The sequence below is a fragment of the Meleagris gallopavo genome, chromosome 3, assembly GCF_000146605.3.
Source record: "Meleagris gallopavo isolate NT-WF06-2002-E0010 breed Aviagen turkey brand Nicholas breeding stock chromosome 3, Turkey_5.1, whole genome shotgun sequence".
Lineage (NCBI taxonomy): Eukaryota > Metazoa > Chordata > Aves > Galliformes > Phasianidae > Meleagris > Meleagris gallopavo.
This window is the reverse complement of record NC_015013.2, coordinates 45,163,737-45,178,598: the sequence shown is the minus strand read 5'-3', so window position 1 is coordinate 45,178,598 and position 14,862 is coordinate 45,163,737. Positions and strand designations below refer to the sequence as shown.

General features: G+C 44.5%; 2 protein-coding genes across 4 annotated transcripts in view; one reads left to right on the top strand and one right to left on the bottom strand.

The window, feature by feature from the left end:
- Positions 1 to 3: 3 nt before the first annotated feature.
- Positions 4 to 10,013, top strand: PRELID3A (PRELI domain containing 3A). Of its 2 annotated transcripts, XM_010708767.2 has the most exons (7): positions 4 to 35; positions 1,167 to 1,335; positions 1,658 to 1,747; positions 2,522 to 2,592; positions 2,687 to 2,789; positions 4,526 to 4,614; positions 8,374 to 8,457. In XM_010708767.2, exons 1-6 carry the CDS (start codon positions 4 to 6, stop codon positions 4,577 to 4,579), a joined length of 519 nt encoding a protein of 172 aa, XP_010707069.1. In that variant the 3' UTR covers positions 4,580 to 4,614; positions 8,374 to 8,457. The 2 variants fall into 2 exon arrangements, with proteins under 2 accessions (XP_010707069.1, XP_003204991.1); XM_003204943.4 differs by lacking the exon at positions 4,526 to 4,614 and having other exon boundaries at positions 8,374 to 10,013.
- Positions 10,014 to 11,918: 1,905 nt separating this feature from the next.
- The window catches only part of SPIRE1 (spire type actin nucleation factor 1), a 111,706-nt gene continuing 108,762 nt past the window's right edge, over positions 11,919 to 14,862 (bottom strand). For both annotated transcript variants that reach the window (XM_010708765.3, XM_010708766.3), the window contains one exon: positions 11,919 to 14,763. In XM_010708765.3, coding sequence (XP_010707067.1) covers positions 14,505 to 14,763 — 259 coding nt within the window. In that variant the 3' untranslated portion in view covers positions 11,919 to 14,504. The remainder of the gene's footprint in view (positions 14,764 to 14,862) is intronic.

The window sequence follows — 14,862 nt, the reverse complement described above, 5'->3', positions numbered from 1 at the left end:
GCCATGAAAATCTGGAGCTCGGAGCACGTCTTCGGGTAGGGGGCGGCGAGAGGGCGGTAAATGGCGGGGGAGGGAGCGCGGCTGTGGTTACCCCGCTGCGAGCGAGCCGCGAGGCGAGAAGAGGCGAGGCGGCTGGCGGCGGCCGCGGAGGCGTCCTGTGTGCCGGCTGGCTCCCTTGGGCTCTGTGCTGGAGCCAGAGCGGTCGTTACGTCGGGAGATGTACGAGCTCCCGCCACAAGGAGATACGAACCGCCCGTCCTGCCGTGGTGGGGCTGCTCCTGTCCCGGGAGTTTGCGATTACCGAAGCTTGATGCTCTCTAAACTTTTTAAATAGAAACAATTCCGTATTGAGAAGAGTGCGTGTAACAAGCTGCTGGAAGTAGAAGGGAAAGCACAGGCTTAAGGCAGCAGAGTCGATGACAGAATGATAGAATGGTATGGGTTGGAAGGGACCTTTAAGATCATCCAGCTCCCACCCCTGCTATATGCAGGGACACCTCCCATAGACCGGGTTGCTCACAGCCCCATCCAGCCTGGCCTTGAGTGCTTTCAGGATGGGGAGACATTCACAGCCTCACTTGTCAACCTGTTCTGGTGTCTCACCACCCTCACAGTACAGAATTTCTTCCTAATATCTACTCTAAATCTACTCTAATCTACTTCTGTTCCCCTTTATTTGGTGTGCTTATAATTACAGAAGAATTTAAATTGGAATGGACTTCTGGCGACCGCCTATTCCAGCTTCCCTCTCAGAGCAGGGCTCACTTAACTGTGGGGTTTCTTTGTCAATTGAGTTTGGAGATGGATGGAGATAAAGCAAATTCTGTGGTCATCCACCCTAATGCTATGTTTTTTATATAGCTAATTGGAACGTCACATGTAGCAGTTTGTGACTGTTGCCCTTTGCCCTTACTTCTGTTAGTCATGAGTTAATCATTCCTTTCTTTGTTCTGCATAAAGGAATATATGTTGTTTTCCTGTTTGTGTACTAACGCTTCCCGATGGTCTTTCCAAGCATCACTTAATTCTGAAGGGATATTTGGGAGCTTCTAAAGTTGTACAGCTCATGCCATGTTAAGAAAGCTGGAGCCCTGATTTAGGGCTCCCGAATGCTTGCAAATAAATCCAAACTAGTCATAAATAATTGTCTCCTCTTCTTTCTCCAGGCACCCCTGGGATACAGTGATCAAAGCTGCTATGAGAAAATACCCCAACCCAATGAACCCGTGTGTAGTAGGAGTAGATGTCCTCGACAGAAGCCTTGACAACCGGGGGAGGCTGCACAGCCACCGTCTGCTCAGCACAGAGTGGGGATTGCCAAGTATTGTAAAAGCGGTATGGTTTACTCAGGGTGTGATGCATTTGTGTGTCGTCATGTGCACTGGCACTGAGTTCCAAGTAAAACTTGATTTATTGGGAGTGCCATCCACAAATATCACGTAAGCTGTAATCAGTGTGGTGCATAGCAAGAATGCATTGTAGGCTGTGATATGCAGCCTGTCTGTGCATGCCTTCTGAGCTGGTCTGTGTCACTGTATCACTAATGCAACATAGCACCCTGTAGTCTTGCCACAGATAGCAGTGGTTTTGTGTTTTTGAATTGTACTTAACTTTTTAATTTTTATTTTTTTTATTTTTTGCCTTTCTTCACTTTCAGATTTTAGGAACAAGTAGAACTCTGACTTACATTGAGGAACATTCTGTGGTGGATCCAGTGGAAAAAAAGATGGAGCTTTGCTCAACTAATGTGAGTGACAGCTTAAGAAGCTTCTGGTAATTAGTGATGGAGATTAAATATTTTGTCTTTCTTAACAATGTGGCAATGAGTTTACATCTTTCAACAGAAGGAGGCAATTTCTAGGTCCCTTTTTATTTTTCTTCCTTCTTCCCAGGAATGCTTTGGGATCAAGGATTTGTGATTCTCTTCTTAATATAAGACTGTTTGTCAGGATGCACGTGATGTTTCAACTTTAAAGCAAATAACATGTTTGTCTTTACACCACTGTTTGCAACAAAAGTTTTAGTCTGAAATGCCTTTTTCTCCACGAGTGTAAGTGAAGTATTATGCTGTGTTTTGCTATCCTGGGAACTTGCAACTCTGAGATTTGAACTAGAGTTGTCTGTATGGGAGAGAGCCTTGTCTTTGTACAAAAGGTGTTTGCTTTCCTTGCTATTAATTGTTGGTACACTCAGAATAATGTCATAGTGGTCTTGGTCTTAAAGAGCCGTTCTGAATTGCATGCCATAAATCAGATATGGTTTGACATTTAAAAGAGAGCAAATGGAAAGCTGTTTGTGCAGTTTACTGTTAATAGGAACTTTGATACAATTACATCTATGATACGACAATATGCATCGCCCTTTATAGGTCTTTTTATTGACTGTGTTCTGGGTTTTATGCTCTGCATCTGCTGCTTTGTCTTTGCCTTTAAATTGAGTGCTCTGCTACTTAACAGTGCTGTCAGTAGTACAAAAGTGAAAGATGGGATGTGAGAATTTCACATCTTTTTTTCTCTTTAAGATTACCCTTACAAACTTGGTGTCTGTTGATGAGAGACTGGTTTACACACCTCATCCTGAAAACCCTGAAAAGTAAGTAAGGATATTTGTATGCTTTTTCGTGTATAGGAGAAAATATGGTAGGCAAATTCAGTGTAAGTTTTAACTTCTCTTTATTCTCTTACAGAACTGTGCTAACTCAAGAAGCAATTATTACTGTCAAAGGCATTAGCTTGAGCAGTTATTTGGAAAGCTTAATGGCAAACACAATATCTTCTAATGCCAGAAAGGTACATTTTCTTCAGTTTTTTGTCTCTCTCTCCACCATACCTTTCCTTTTGTTAAAATAGTAATTGTCAAGCATGTGTGCTGAGTACTATATTTAATTTCTTCAAACTTTGTGCACAGAATTCCAACTGACTTTATCTAGTACCTCAGGAAGTAGAACGTAATTTACCAAAGGATGAGAAGGTTTCACTCTTAAATCTTAGTTCTCCACCTAGAACTGCACATCAGAACAAACCAACCTCTATATGTGCACGCTACAGCTACACATCCCAGACACATAAGTTTGTTTTGTCTTGGTTTTTCAAAGTACATTTTTAAACACTAGCCACCTGTATGCTGCAGTTAGTGCTGGTAGTGGATGGATGTAGCTTCCTTTTCCTCCTTTTAAATCTGGGTTTAGCAGTTGATGCCAGCATATTTTCCGGGCTTCTTTGTGAGTTGCTCCAGTTCCTATCTATTATTAAGCTGTCTCTTTGCCTTTGGCTGAAAATAATGCCATGTCTGCAGAGGCCTTTGTAGGTAACTCTACACCCACTCCTCTGTCTCACGCTTGCTTTTCTATTTGGCTTGCAGCCACAGAGCTGAACTTCAGCACAGGCAGAGTTTCAAGGGTGCTCATTTCCAAACAGTTTTTTCTGTGCTCCTTCTTTGGGGAAGGTTGAGAGGTTGGAAGGAAGTGGAGTAGATGGAGATGTATAGGCATCACTGCCTAGCGCCAGGATGTGTGCTACTGAAGTGTGAGCATATGCTCTGCATTGCTGGGAGAGGCTCAGCACACTGAGAATTTGGCCCAGGCAACTTCTGTTAGGCCAGAGATCCTGTGCTTTGGCCAGCCCTTTGCCCCTAGGAGAGATGCTGCTTGACGTAGGCAGTGTAACCCAGCATGACTGAAGTCATGAACCTATTAGGTCAGGGAAGGGGAAGCCACTTCCGTGTGCTTCTACAAAAGTCAGAGGAAAACAGGTGAAAACTGGGGGATGAGTGACAGACAGTTTTTAGACACCGATGAGTAACATTAACTGAGTACTCTCTGTGTTTGACAGTCATAAATGAAGTGCGTTTTGGTTAAATTACAATCCTCTTCCATTCAGTTTCCTTGTAAAGGTCTGTGTGAGCATTTGTTTTCTGTTCCTGCAATGGTAGTCTGGACCCTGGCTCACAACTGCACTTCAATCTAGCACAGCACTACCTAGTTGGAGTGGCCACGTCAACTGGGCATGCTTAAAAGCACTCCTCTCATCTGTCAAATCTGCTTAGCTCTACTGAATTGAGAGAAGGAGCATTTAATGTTATGTATTTGTGTGCCACCTGTGTGAAAGCTTAATTTTTTTAGTGGAAGTTCTTCTGTTCTGCCATTTTCAGATAACATATTGGCTCACAAGCTTCTTACAAACAAAAGAGATCATCTTGTCTGCCCGTTTCACTAAAGAGTCTCTTTAGAGCCTTAGCAGGAGTTAGTAGTGGCAGCCCTGCCTTTGCTACCCAGTAACACAGCCTGCTATCACCGGCTCTCCTAGCATGCAGTGCTACACTTCTGTATCCTTAGCAGCTTTCTACAGCTTCATGACAGGTGCTGAAAAATGTACTGTTGTTCTTAAGAAACAGGGAAGTGCAGGAGTAAGTACTGAGATGTTGCTCTGAGGTAGAGGTGGGGGTGAGGCAGATGATGCGTTACTGTTGCACTGATAATGAACAAATCTTTTGCCACATGTTGTCAATCTTTTCTGTGTTACTCCAGGGGTGGGATGCTATTGAGTGGATAATTCAAAATTCTGAAAGCGCTCTAAGCTAGCAGTTCTCCACATCTCCAGTTTGTACTAACTAGTGGTAATGTCAGCATTCTTCTTGGTACAGCGTTTCAGCTCTCTAGCAGATGTGTGCATGAGTTGTCGTGATGTGAACGTCCTGAATTAACCTGCATGTATGTTTCATATACGTTACGTACAGGAATGGCAAACGTGCTCATTACGGAGTAGGTCAGACACAGATCAGTGGGCAGCAGACCTGCTGCGGCCACAGCCTGTGCTTCAGCTGCAAGTGGAAGCATTGCTACAGCTAGCTAGGCACATCAGGGAGCTCTTCTTCCAAACATGGGTTTGGGTTTCGCTCCCTGTGATTTCAGTGTGTGAAACAGGTACCCGAGGGAATTAATCCATCGTTCAGTGGCTGGAATTGGCGTCGCAAAAATGAAACAGAAATTGGTAACATTGATTTCTTAAAACAGATTGCCTAGCGAGGGGAATCTTTTACATAGTAAAATTGGATTTGCTTTTCTTACGTCTCAGGAATATTGTTGCCCTTCTGCCAATTTCCATGGAAATCTGTACAGAGTTTGAAGCTGGCAGAATACCAGATTCCCGTGGTGGTTTTCATTGCTTTTGTTAGTTGTCTTCTTTTTGGTAGTGATGTGTCCCCTCAGCTATGCGACTATGACAAAAGCTGACTTCAAGGCTGGGAGGACAGAGTATAGTTGCTTCTGATACTTCTGTGGATGGTTTTCTTTCCACTAGCCAGTGAAGCCTGTCTCTGTCATTCCTGTATTAGCTTCTATTTCAACTAATAAAATTCCTTTTTTTTTTTTTAATCCATTCTGTTGCTTCTCTTTGTTAGCAACATAGGGATTTTTTTTACTGCTTACTTTGAGATCAGTGTATGCAATGAGTGCTCGCTTTGTGTTCTCATTCCACTAAGCTTTCATGGCTGTTTCTCTGGAAAATGTCAACCACAAAGGCTCAGCATTTATCAATCACTTAAAACAAATCTACTCCTGTAGCATCTGGTGTACTGAACCCATCACACTGCTAACACATGCAATGAAAACGAGTATGCATGCTTGGTTATGAATGTGCTTGCTTAATGAGCTACTTACTACAGATATTGTTGTACAGTATGAAACTTTATAGAACAATCCTCTGTCAGATTTCTTAGTTTTTATTTTAAACTGGGTAGTTCTACAATGCTTTACATCTTGTTAAGATTTGTAATTTCATTTCCAATGCAGAATCCTTCTGGGATATTCTTGCAGATATCACAAGTTTTTTCTTGGCTGCAAATTATAGCATGTAGTATAGGAAGAATATACAGACCTAGATGGTCTTAAAGGCTGAAGGCAATATTTTGGTACTCTAATTGAACACTTAGTTTTGTCTTAGCATTTTAGTTAATATGCTTATTGACATGACTGGGTTGGTTAATCGTCAGGGCCTGAGAAGAACCTCAGAATTTTTGTACTGAGGGTTTTCTATCTACATCAAAGTTGTTTGACTTTCTGACAAGCTTTCTTTGCCTGATTACATCAATGTAAGTCATTGCTGTCTTTGTGAATTCTCTGTGCCAGCGTGTCATCTAAGAGAAGACGTTTTAACCTGACTTCTAAATACCCACCATATGCTTGCAGGAAGGCGATCTCTTCCCTCCACCCCAGCTTTGTTCCTGGGGGAGCACTGGGCTCAGCTCCTTCATGGCTAGTTACAGCTTGTTGCTGCACAGTAGCCTGCTTTTGTCTGGGTGTTGCTACACATGCTGCGCTGCTATTCTCAGCTCTTGCACAGGGTATAGAAATGGTTCAAGTATTCACTTGCTGAGGGACGGTCAGTTTGGTGCACAAGCAAAAAAGCTCACAAAATAACTCATACTCTTCTAAGGAATTTTTCCAGCAAGCCATACTGGACGCTTTAAAGCGCTGGCCAAGGGTTGAACACTTTGTTTTGGTAAGTGGGTGGCTTTTCTCTGTGTAAGGACTTTGTGTTTATTCTGTTAGTCTCTGTGATACAAAGAATCCGAAGAAAAACCAGAGTTAGCCTTTGACTCAGCTTGATGAGACTCTTGAGACAAATATACTCTTATTCATAGTAGAACTATATTTCATTTAGTAGATTAGATCTTGCACCCTGAACCTGGGCTTTCAGTATTATTCCAGGATAACATTTCTACCCTCACAAAGCATTTTCACAAGAATATGTGTGGGCTTTGTTTTGACTTTTTCTTTTTTTGGGAGGTTTTCAAGGTTATTTGTGCAGATTCTCATTCATGCTTAGTGGTTTGGAAGGGACACAAGAAATAGACTCTGGGCACATTATTAAGCTTTTGTTCAGCATATCACCTATCCTGCATGCAATAAAAACAGTATATCAGAGTTGAGAGCAAAACTGTGAGGGGAGAGGAGGTTCACTCCTTTTCCTCAGTCCCAGCAGGAACTTGGAACACCTGCACTCTTGAAGACTCTTCGGGCTCAGAGCCCTTGCTTCAGACTACACTTGAGAGGGTGCCAGCTACTTGCCATGCTTTCTACTCCCTACTCTTAATAAGGTATGAATGATAAAGGTATCTTGGCTTCTCTTTAGGAAAAAAAAAGCCTTCATATTTTCTTGGGCTGATCCCATCTGTTTGTTTTGGCGAAAGCTGTCATTGTGAGACTGTGGAACTCCAAGATCTTCCACTTGGACTTTGTGTGGTGGTTTCACCAAGATGTGCAGCTGAACTCCACCATACGATTCTATCACTCCTCAAAGGAAGAAAGGGAGAAAATACAGTGAAAAAGGCTCAAGGGCTGAGATAAGGACAGAGACATCACTCACCAATTACTGTTGAAGGCAAAACAGACTCAGTGTAGGGAGATTAATGTAATTTATTGCCTATTACTAATAGACAAGAAGAGTGAGAAACTAAAAGCAAGCCAGTGCTTGCTCATGTCTCAGCTCTGGCCAACAGCAGGTCCCTTTTGGGGCAGCTGGAGCTGGCACTACTCTGAGAGAAGGCAGCTGCTGGGCTCTGCTCAAAGGCCATCCCTGCAGCTCCCTGATACCAAAACCCTGCCACATTAGCTCAGTGCTCAGCTGGTTGAGATGCTTCTCTATTTTCTTAGTTGTGTGGCTACATGCTCATCTTGAGGTGCAGCTGCTACAGGGTCTTCTGAAAGCAAAAGACTTTTGATGTGCTTATTTTGCTGGATTCTACTGCTTTTGCTGAAACGCAGGCTATCAGTGCCAGGCTTTGAGCTATGCCCTACCCATTGAGAGCTAATGTCCCTTGATAGAAAAGATGCAGCTGCAGTCTTTGCATCAGCTTGCTTTATGCTGCTTAGTGGAACTCAGTGCAAGGCCGTCTCTTTGAACTCTAGCTTGAGTTCAAATCAATTTGTTGCTATTTCAGTGAGCACTTGAAGACTATCTTTCTTTGTCCTGGATCTTCTCAACAACTGTCCATATACAGCTCTATTAATGAGTACGAGAACAGTATGCAGACTCTTCTGTAAATTTACTGGTCTTCTTAAGGTGGTGGGAGCAGCAGACAGTAAAAATAGCAGTTCTCTTCCTTACAGGAACTGAACTGCTGAATGAGGCTTTTTGCGTAGGAGCGCTGCTCTGAGCTCACGCCAGTATTGCATTTCCCTCCTGCACATGGATTACTCAAATGCCTTTGTAGTGAAGTTTCAGTAAGATGAGAAATAATCAATACAGTCCCATTTCAAATCATGGAAGATGGAGAATTTTAAAACTAATCTTATGTCTGACAGAGGAAGAACTATAAACATGAGCAATGGTGCAGTATTTGTTCTAATCCTAAACTCTGCTATTTCCTTGGCAGGGCCGGGATGCCCTGGAGTGGGTGATCAGTAAACTGAACACAGAACTGGAAGAGCTGAAGTCAACGCGTGAGGGCATAAAACCAGCCATGGCAGCAGCATCCACAGAGAAATAGAAGCCAAAAACACACCGAGAAACTGATTGAAACATTTCATTCTGCAGACTGCTGTCTTGATGGCCCTTCCAAGGCTCATCTGTGTAGGTTTTATATATTTATAAAAATATTGGATCAGCGGGAAGGTAACCTCATCTTTCATCTCCAGAGCAGCTCCCTTCACCTACTGCAGATTACACTGACCTGCAGATGCTCTTTTCACTTAAACGATTTCTTTTCAACACTGATAACAAAACGTTCAGCACATTTAAATCAGCCTAAATGTGCCTTTTGTAACAAAGATTGAGAGTGTGTTATATTTTATACCATCTTTTTCATACTCAAACTTGAAAAGAACTCGTGTTTACTAAGGGTTCTTTAAAAGAGCATTAGTTCTGTGAAGAGCTGAGAGCACTAAATTTTGTCCATTTTGTACTCTTAAAACCATTTAAAGGGAACTACGTGAAACAGAGCATGATACTCTAGAATTAAAGATGCCTATCTAGAGAATCATCCCCAACAGCTGAAACTTGTGTTGTGCTGACTCTTGTTACGTTGCTTAATGTGCTGTCTGAACGTGACACACAGACGCTTTACCTCTTAGGTGTTTATATCCAAAGAGAGTTTCTATTATGTTATCTGCCTAAACAGGCTTTTTCTTTTTCTTACTTTGTGGGGAGAAGGGTGTAACTTATTTTCATATTTATTAACTTTCACAAGTTCCTCCCCTCAGTAGCAGAACAGGAGCAGGAGGGGCTGGGGAACACGTGGGTTATTTATCTATAAGAGGGTGGTTGCAGGCTGCTGGAACAAAGAGGCTCTGCTGTTCTCCGCTTCTTGCTCTTCCTGAAATCTCTTAACTGAGGGAGAGCCGGCTGCAAGAAATGAAGAGCTCAAATGAGAAGTTTGAAATCCAAGGGGCAATGCTTCATCAGCGTGTGTTTTTTGTGCTCCAGAGGGGAAGAACAGAGCATAAGAAGAACAACCGGGCTCTCCTTTTCGAATGCTTTCTAAAACGACTGACTTCTGCTGTAATGCATTTTTCAACACTTTGCCACGTTGGTACAAATGTTTTTAGAAATATTTTAAATGCTTCTGATTGTTTGCAAAAATACTGCAGTAATTGTGGAGATTGCTTCTTTGAAAATATGCAGAGATACTCATTGGTAACAGTTCCAGTTTTTGTCTGAGGTTCACAAGGCTTTTGTATTTGGTCCGGGAGTAGCTGGTGTTTCTTAGATAGCCCTCTGTTGGGGCGTTTTACATTGGTTTTTTTGTGCACACACAAACTGAGATTGATAAATGTTGCAAAGTTGTTTGGTTGCTCAGGTGACAAGCATGTGTTCAGGGAGCTGTGAAAGCATGAGGAGCTTCTTAAAAAAAAAAAAAAATGTTGGTCACTGTTTGGATCTGGTAATTTAAAATGTTTGTGTACTTAAGGGAAATCTCAGAGTTTGTATTCTGTTTAGCTTGAAAGTGAACATTAATTTGGATGTAAGTATAGTCTAGGTAGATGACATGGTTCTAATAAAGAAACTTAATTTACATTGTTAGCAATTATTTGAGTAGCTAATATTTGCAGTGCTCTCCTTCTGTGGACCTGAAGCCTTTCTCAGTTGGGCACAGGACATTAGACCCTGACCTGGTAGCAGCTCCTTCCTGTGATGCACTGTGGATGGTTTTGGTGCTCATTGTTGCTGTGGCACTTCTCAGGGGAGTGGTGCTGCTTCCTGTGTAAGGACTGCAGGAGCTGTCCCAACACCCAGTGACCTCTGGTAGGAAGGGCAGTGCAGTGATGGCAGAGTTCTGAGCAGAACAGGAGATGAGCAAGTGTGTGTGCATGTGGAAACCTGATCTGCAGCATTCCCATAGCGCTTATGGGAGATGACGAAGCCTCAACTGTGAGGCAACAGAAAAGTTTTTTTGAGGTTCGTGTATTGATTTAGTTCAGAGGAAGAATTGTCTAAAGCTGCTTCTTACATCAGATGTGCTCAGTGTTGTTTTAAATACAAATGATGTGCATATGGTACCTCCCAGCACTGTCTGCCATCCCAGAGGAGTCATTGCAAACACCTTTGTTGTCCCCAGAGCCAAATTTGGCTGCTGTGCTTTTTGGATCATCTGTGCATCAGTTTGATCAATTTCTTTCCTCACCCTTTGTTTCCTTCTTCCAGAGCAAATCTTTACCCTCTTGTGTAGCAGCATCTCCTGTTTCCTTTCCCTGCTGTAGGTTTGGGGCTGGTTTCTCTCCACATCATGCTACAGGATCTAGACAGCAAAGTGCTTGGTTTTCTTCTCTGCTGCCCCCCACTTGGCATGGGTCAGCACCTTTTCTTGGGCTCTGAACTGAAAGGAAGAAGGCAGCCCCTTTGGGGAGGAAGGAGAATGCTTTCTCCCAGAGGTCAATTCTAGCTCCTGGCAGCCTTTCTGCAGCCGGGAGGGCACTGCTGTTTCTCACATTGTCTTTGGGGTGTGTGATGCTCCTGCAGCCCTGGGCTTGTTCTCCCCGTGACTGCTCGTGCTGGCAGTGTGCACAGGTGGGATTTGGTGTGTAGCAGATGAAGTGATTCTTTTCTGTAAGCTTCTGTGGAGAGTTTTACTCTTCTGCTTTCTGCTCATTGCGGTTTGCATACAGAGCTTCCACTTCTGCCCTGACCACATGAGTTCTGTCCCTGGGCTCTAGTGGGTTGATAGTCCTGTTCTGCCCAACTCTACAGAGCTGGTTCTAAGCACACTGCTTCACACTCCTGTTCCATCACTGATGGAGTTTACCTTTTGGGGCAAAAATCTTTTGGGATTTCACATCTTGTCCTTGTACACCTTTGACTGAAATCTCCAAGTGGAACAGTCAGTGGCACCATTACCATTTTATATGTCCTTAGATAGTGAGCTATGATGGCCAGGAGTCTGCAGGGTGTCTCTGTATGCCATGGTACTCTCTATCTATCTAAAATAAATGACAGCCTCGGTTAAACTTTCTGGGTGTACTCCTGCGATACAAAATGGGCTGTCAGTGTTCAGAGCTGTCTTCAGAAATACCATCAGTTATTCTGTGCTCAGGAACGCTTGGACAAGGCTGTGGCTTCCTGGAGCTCAGAGGGAGCCACTGTCTTGCTGCTCAGTGGTGTGTGATTGCCCTCTGTCTGCACTGTGATTCCATCTGAGTCTGCTGGGTGCCTTGGGGAGCAGTAACACAGGGAGGTGTCATGTGCAGTGACTGGCTGCGACTTGCCGTTGCGGGGCTGCATAGGCAGTCAGTGCTGTTCTCACAGGCCATCAAGTGTTTTCCCCTAGTTCCCAGCCCCCGTTCCAATGGCGTTCAGCTGTTTTCATCAACAAGTCCTTGCCTGAGAAAAAGGCTACCCGTTCTTCACAAAACCGTAAAGTACAACAAAGAAGACAGAAACTTCGACGTTTGCTCCCTCATGAAGAATTAGCACAGACAAAGACTGTAATGGAAAGGCATTTTATTTTCACCCAGTACCACCCCTCCCACTATAAAGGAAATAACGGGGAAAGGAGAAATAAGCCCACTAACCGCCCCCAGAAATGACATGGTCACAGGAGCATTTGCAAGTTCACGTGTAGTGCATGGGAGCACTGCAGCCAAGCCCCACTTGCCATCGCAGCTGCGGCAGCACCAGCCCCAGTGCTGCACAGCTGTGTGCCATTCAGCTCCGTGGGCCCCCATGATACGTTCGGACAGACCTCGGGCATTGTAACAAAGCTACAAAAATAAGGAGATTTTAAAAACTGCTGGGAGGAGCTGACCGTGCTGCCCCACGTTCAGCAGTAATTCACTCTAAAATGCCTACGGAGCGCAGACTGTCAGAGGGGCTGAAAGCATTAACTCTAACGAGGGTAACAGCCAACACGCGTATAAATAGTTTTGTTTTTTTCTTTTTAAACTTTGTGGAAAGTTAATTCCTGTTGCATGACTGATGGAGACTTCCTAAATGTCAATAAATATATTACACATATTTACAAGCTTCACCCCGATACCAGCATGGCGCTGGGCCCACAGAAGCTGTGCAGTGCCCAGGGCCGGGCCAAGGCCTGGGGGCTGCCAGGTGCTGCCAGCTCTGCTGCCCCACGCCCTGTGAAAGGGGAAAGGGGCATGCGGGGCACCCGGCCCTGAGCAGCCTGCGGTGCCAAGGGGGAGTGGAATTGGAGCAAGCAGAGCACGTGGCCAGGGCATTTCCAGGAGAAAATGATCAGAATAGCAGCAGGGGAGATTCAGAGTGAGAGTTCATGCGTTTCTCTCAGCCTAGTTTTCCTGATGCACAATGCAGCGAACACGAGGCCTGCTTTTGGCACAGGAATGAGAAAAAGTGCAGATGTGACCGAGATGAGGGGCCCTCCTAGCAACAGTGGCTTCGGGCAGCCCTGGCCTCCCGCCTGCCTGCCCATGGTTCGCCTCGTGCCACCGCTCTCTATCTGCAAAACTCATTTCCCAGGGCAGCAATGAAAAAAAAATATGGGTGGGTGAATCTGTGCAGAAATGTAGGGAGCCTTTTCGTGTGCTTTTCAAATCAACCTACATATGGTACGGATGGTGGTGCCGGCCCTGCCCAGGCTCTGCCAGCATGAGGTCCGTGTGGGACGGACACATCGCTGGAATCCATGGGGCAGATCCAGCCCTGCTGCTCCGTGCAGCTCTGAGGTATCGCTCATAATTAATCCTTAGTGTAGAAATGTTAATAAATAGATCGGAAACTTTTCTGCTATGTCCTCCTATAATACACTGCTATAGAGATATTAAATATGCCTCAGGGTATTAAAAAATATATGAAAAAGTTACAGTAGTTGATTTTCAAGTATTAACAACTTGACTACGTTAGTTTTAAACACCAGAATGATCCAGATCCAAATTATAGACTAAACTCTGGTCAAGCCTGCATTAAAAAAAAAGTATTTCAATTAAAAAAAAAAAAAAAGTGCAAAAAAGCATGCGATGGTGTCAGCTAACAGTGTAGCGTCGTTGGAACATCTCACCCAGTGGCCTGGTGTTCTTCTAGGGGCAAAGCAAAAAGGGAAAAAGAATGAATAAAGGTGGGGAAATGAGAGATTGCTCCCAATCTGGGACCAATCTCTGGTCCCAAAATCTCAGCAAAACATGGGTCCCTGCAGCCAACTTACGGCCCCGGCAAAAACGGGGCTCTCGGTGGGCATGCTGCCAGCAGAGCCGTAGTGGGATCTGTGCCTGCTAAGATGCACACATCTGCCTTCCTGTCCCCTGAGCGACCCAAGGAACAATGCTACGGGTGCTCCAGTAGCACCAGGAGCCTCTCTTGCTTCCCATCCTCCCCATCCGCTGTACAACTCTGCCTACCACCAGAATTCACTACCACCAGTACCTGGCATCATACATTCAAGTAGGCGGAACACCCCTGGAACCTGTCCAGAGACACTCAGGGCAGCACTGAGATCTCAAAGAGCAGCAGCCCCACGATGAGCAGCTCTGTCACACCTTCTGCCCCAGGGCCCAGACACCGCAGTCCCATGTCGGACTCTGACCTCAGAGCAACAGAAACGGTTCAAAGAAGGACTGCTTGGAGCACAGCCACTCACACCAGTGCCTGGCGAGCTCTGAAAGCAGGATGTGAGCATTACTAGCTTGGTAATGCCAATATGACGTACTGCTTGCTACTGTACTAGCACTGACTTTGTTAGATCAGGTTCTCCGTTAAGCACACGTTTTAGCTCAACTCCAGAAAATAATTCAAAGAATGGTTAAAAAAAAAGACTGAAAGCAAGAAAAGGCTTTCTAGTTTCAATGCACGCATTCAGAAGAGGCAACAATTGCAAACTGTTGATTTTCTCCCAGTGCGAGCAGCTGACCTGCTGCATGTCATTCTGTCCAGACAAAAACACAGCTTCTGCATCTCTGGAAAACATGGCGGTAGGAAACTCTGTGACTGAATGCAGATCCAAGCCAGTCGAGTGAAACGAAGCAACGGAAGGATAACCCTGTTTTGGTGACCTCTCCTACAGACGATGACCTCATGAAGACAAAAGCAAAGAAAAAGGCACAAGGCTCAGATCTCATTGATAGTTCTCTCAGAGGGGCGGTAGTCAGAGGTTCCTGGCGATGACATGTAGAAGGATTGTGTCTTCCTTTTTAACCTGGCTCGCTTGTTGGCCAGGGACAGGCTGCGCCGGCTCGAATTGATGATTTCTGAAATGAACTTCTTGCAGTCCACGCACACCTCCATCGTGCTCCAGTCCTCCATTAACTCTTTGGGAAACTGCAGCTCTTCATGTGACTTATCCACAGATTTGGACCTTGAGGCCAACCTGAAAGGCAAAACACAGGACTGGTCTCAATATGCAGCAGCACTGCAGAGAACACCCTGGGATGCCTTCAGAAAGCAGCAAAAAACAACTGGATTCAAA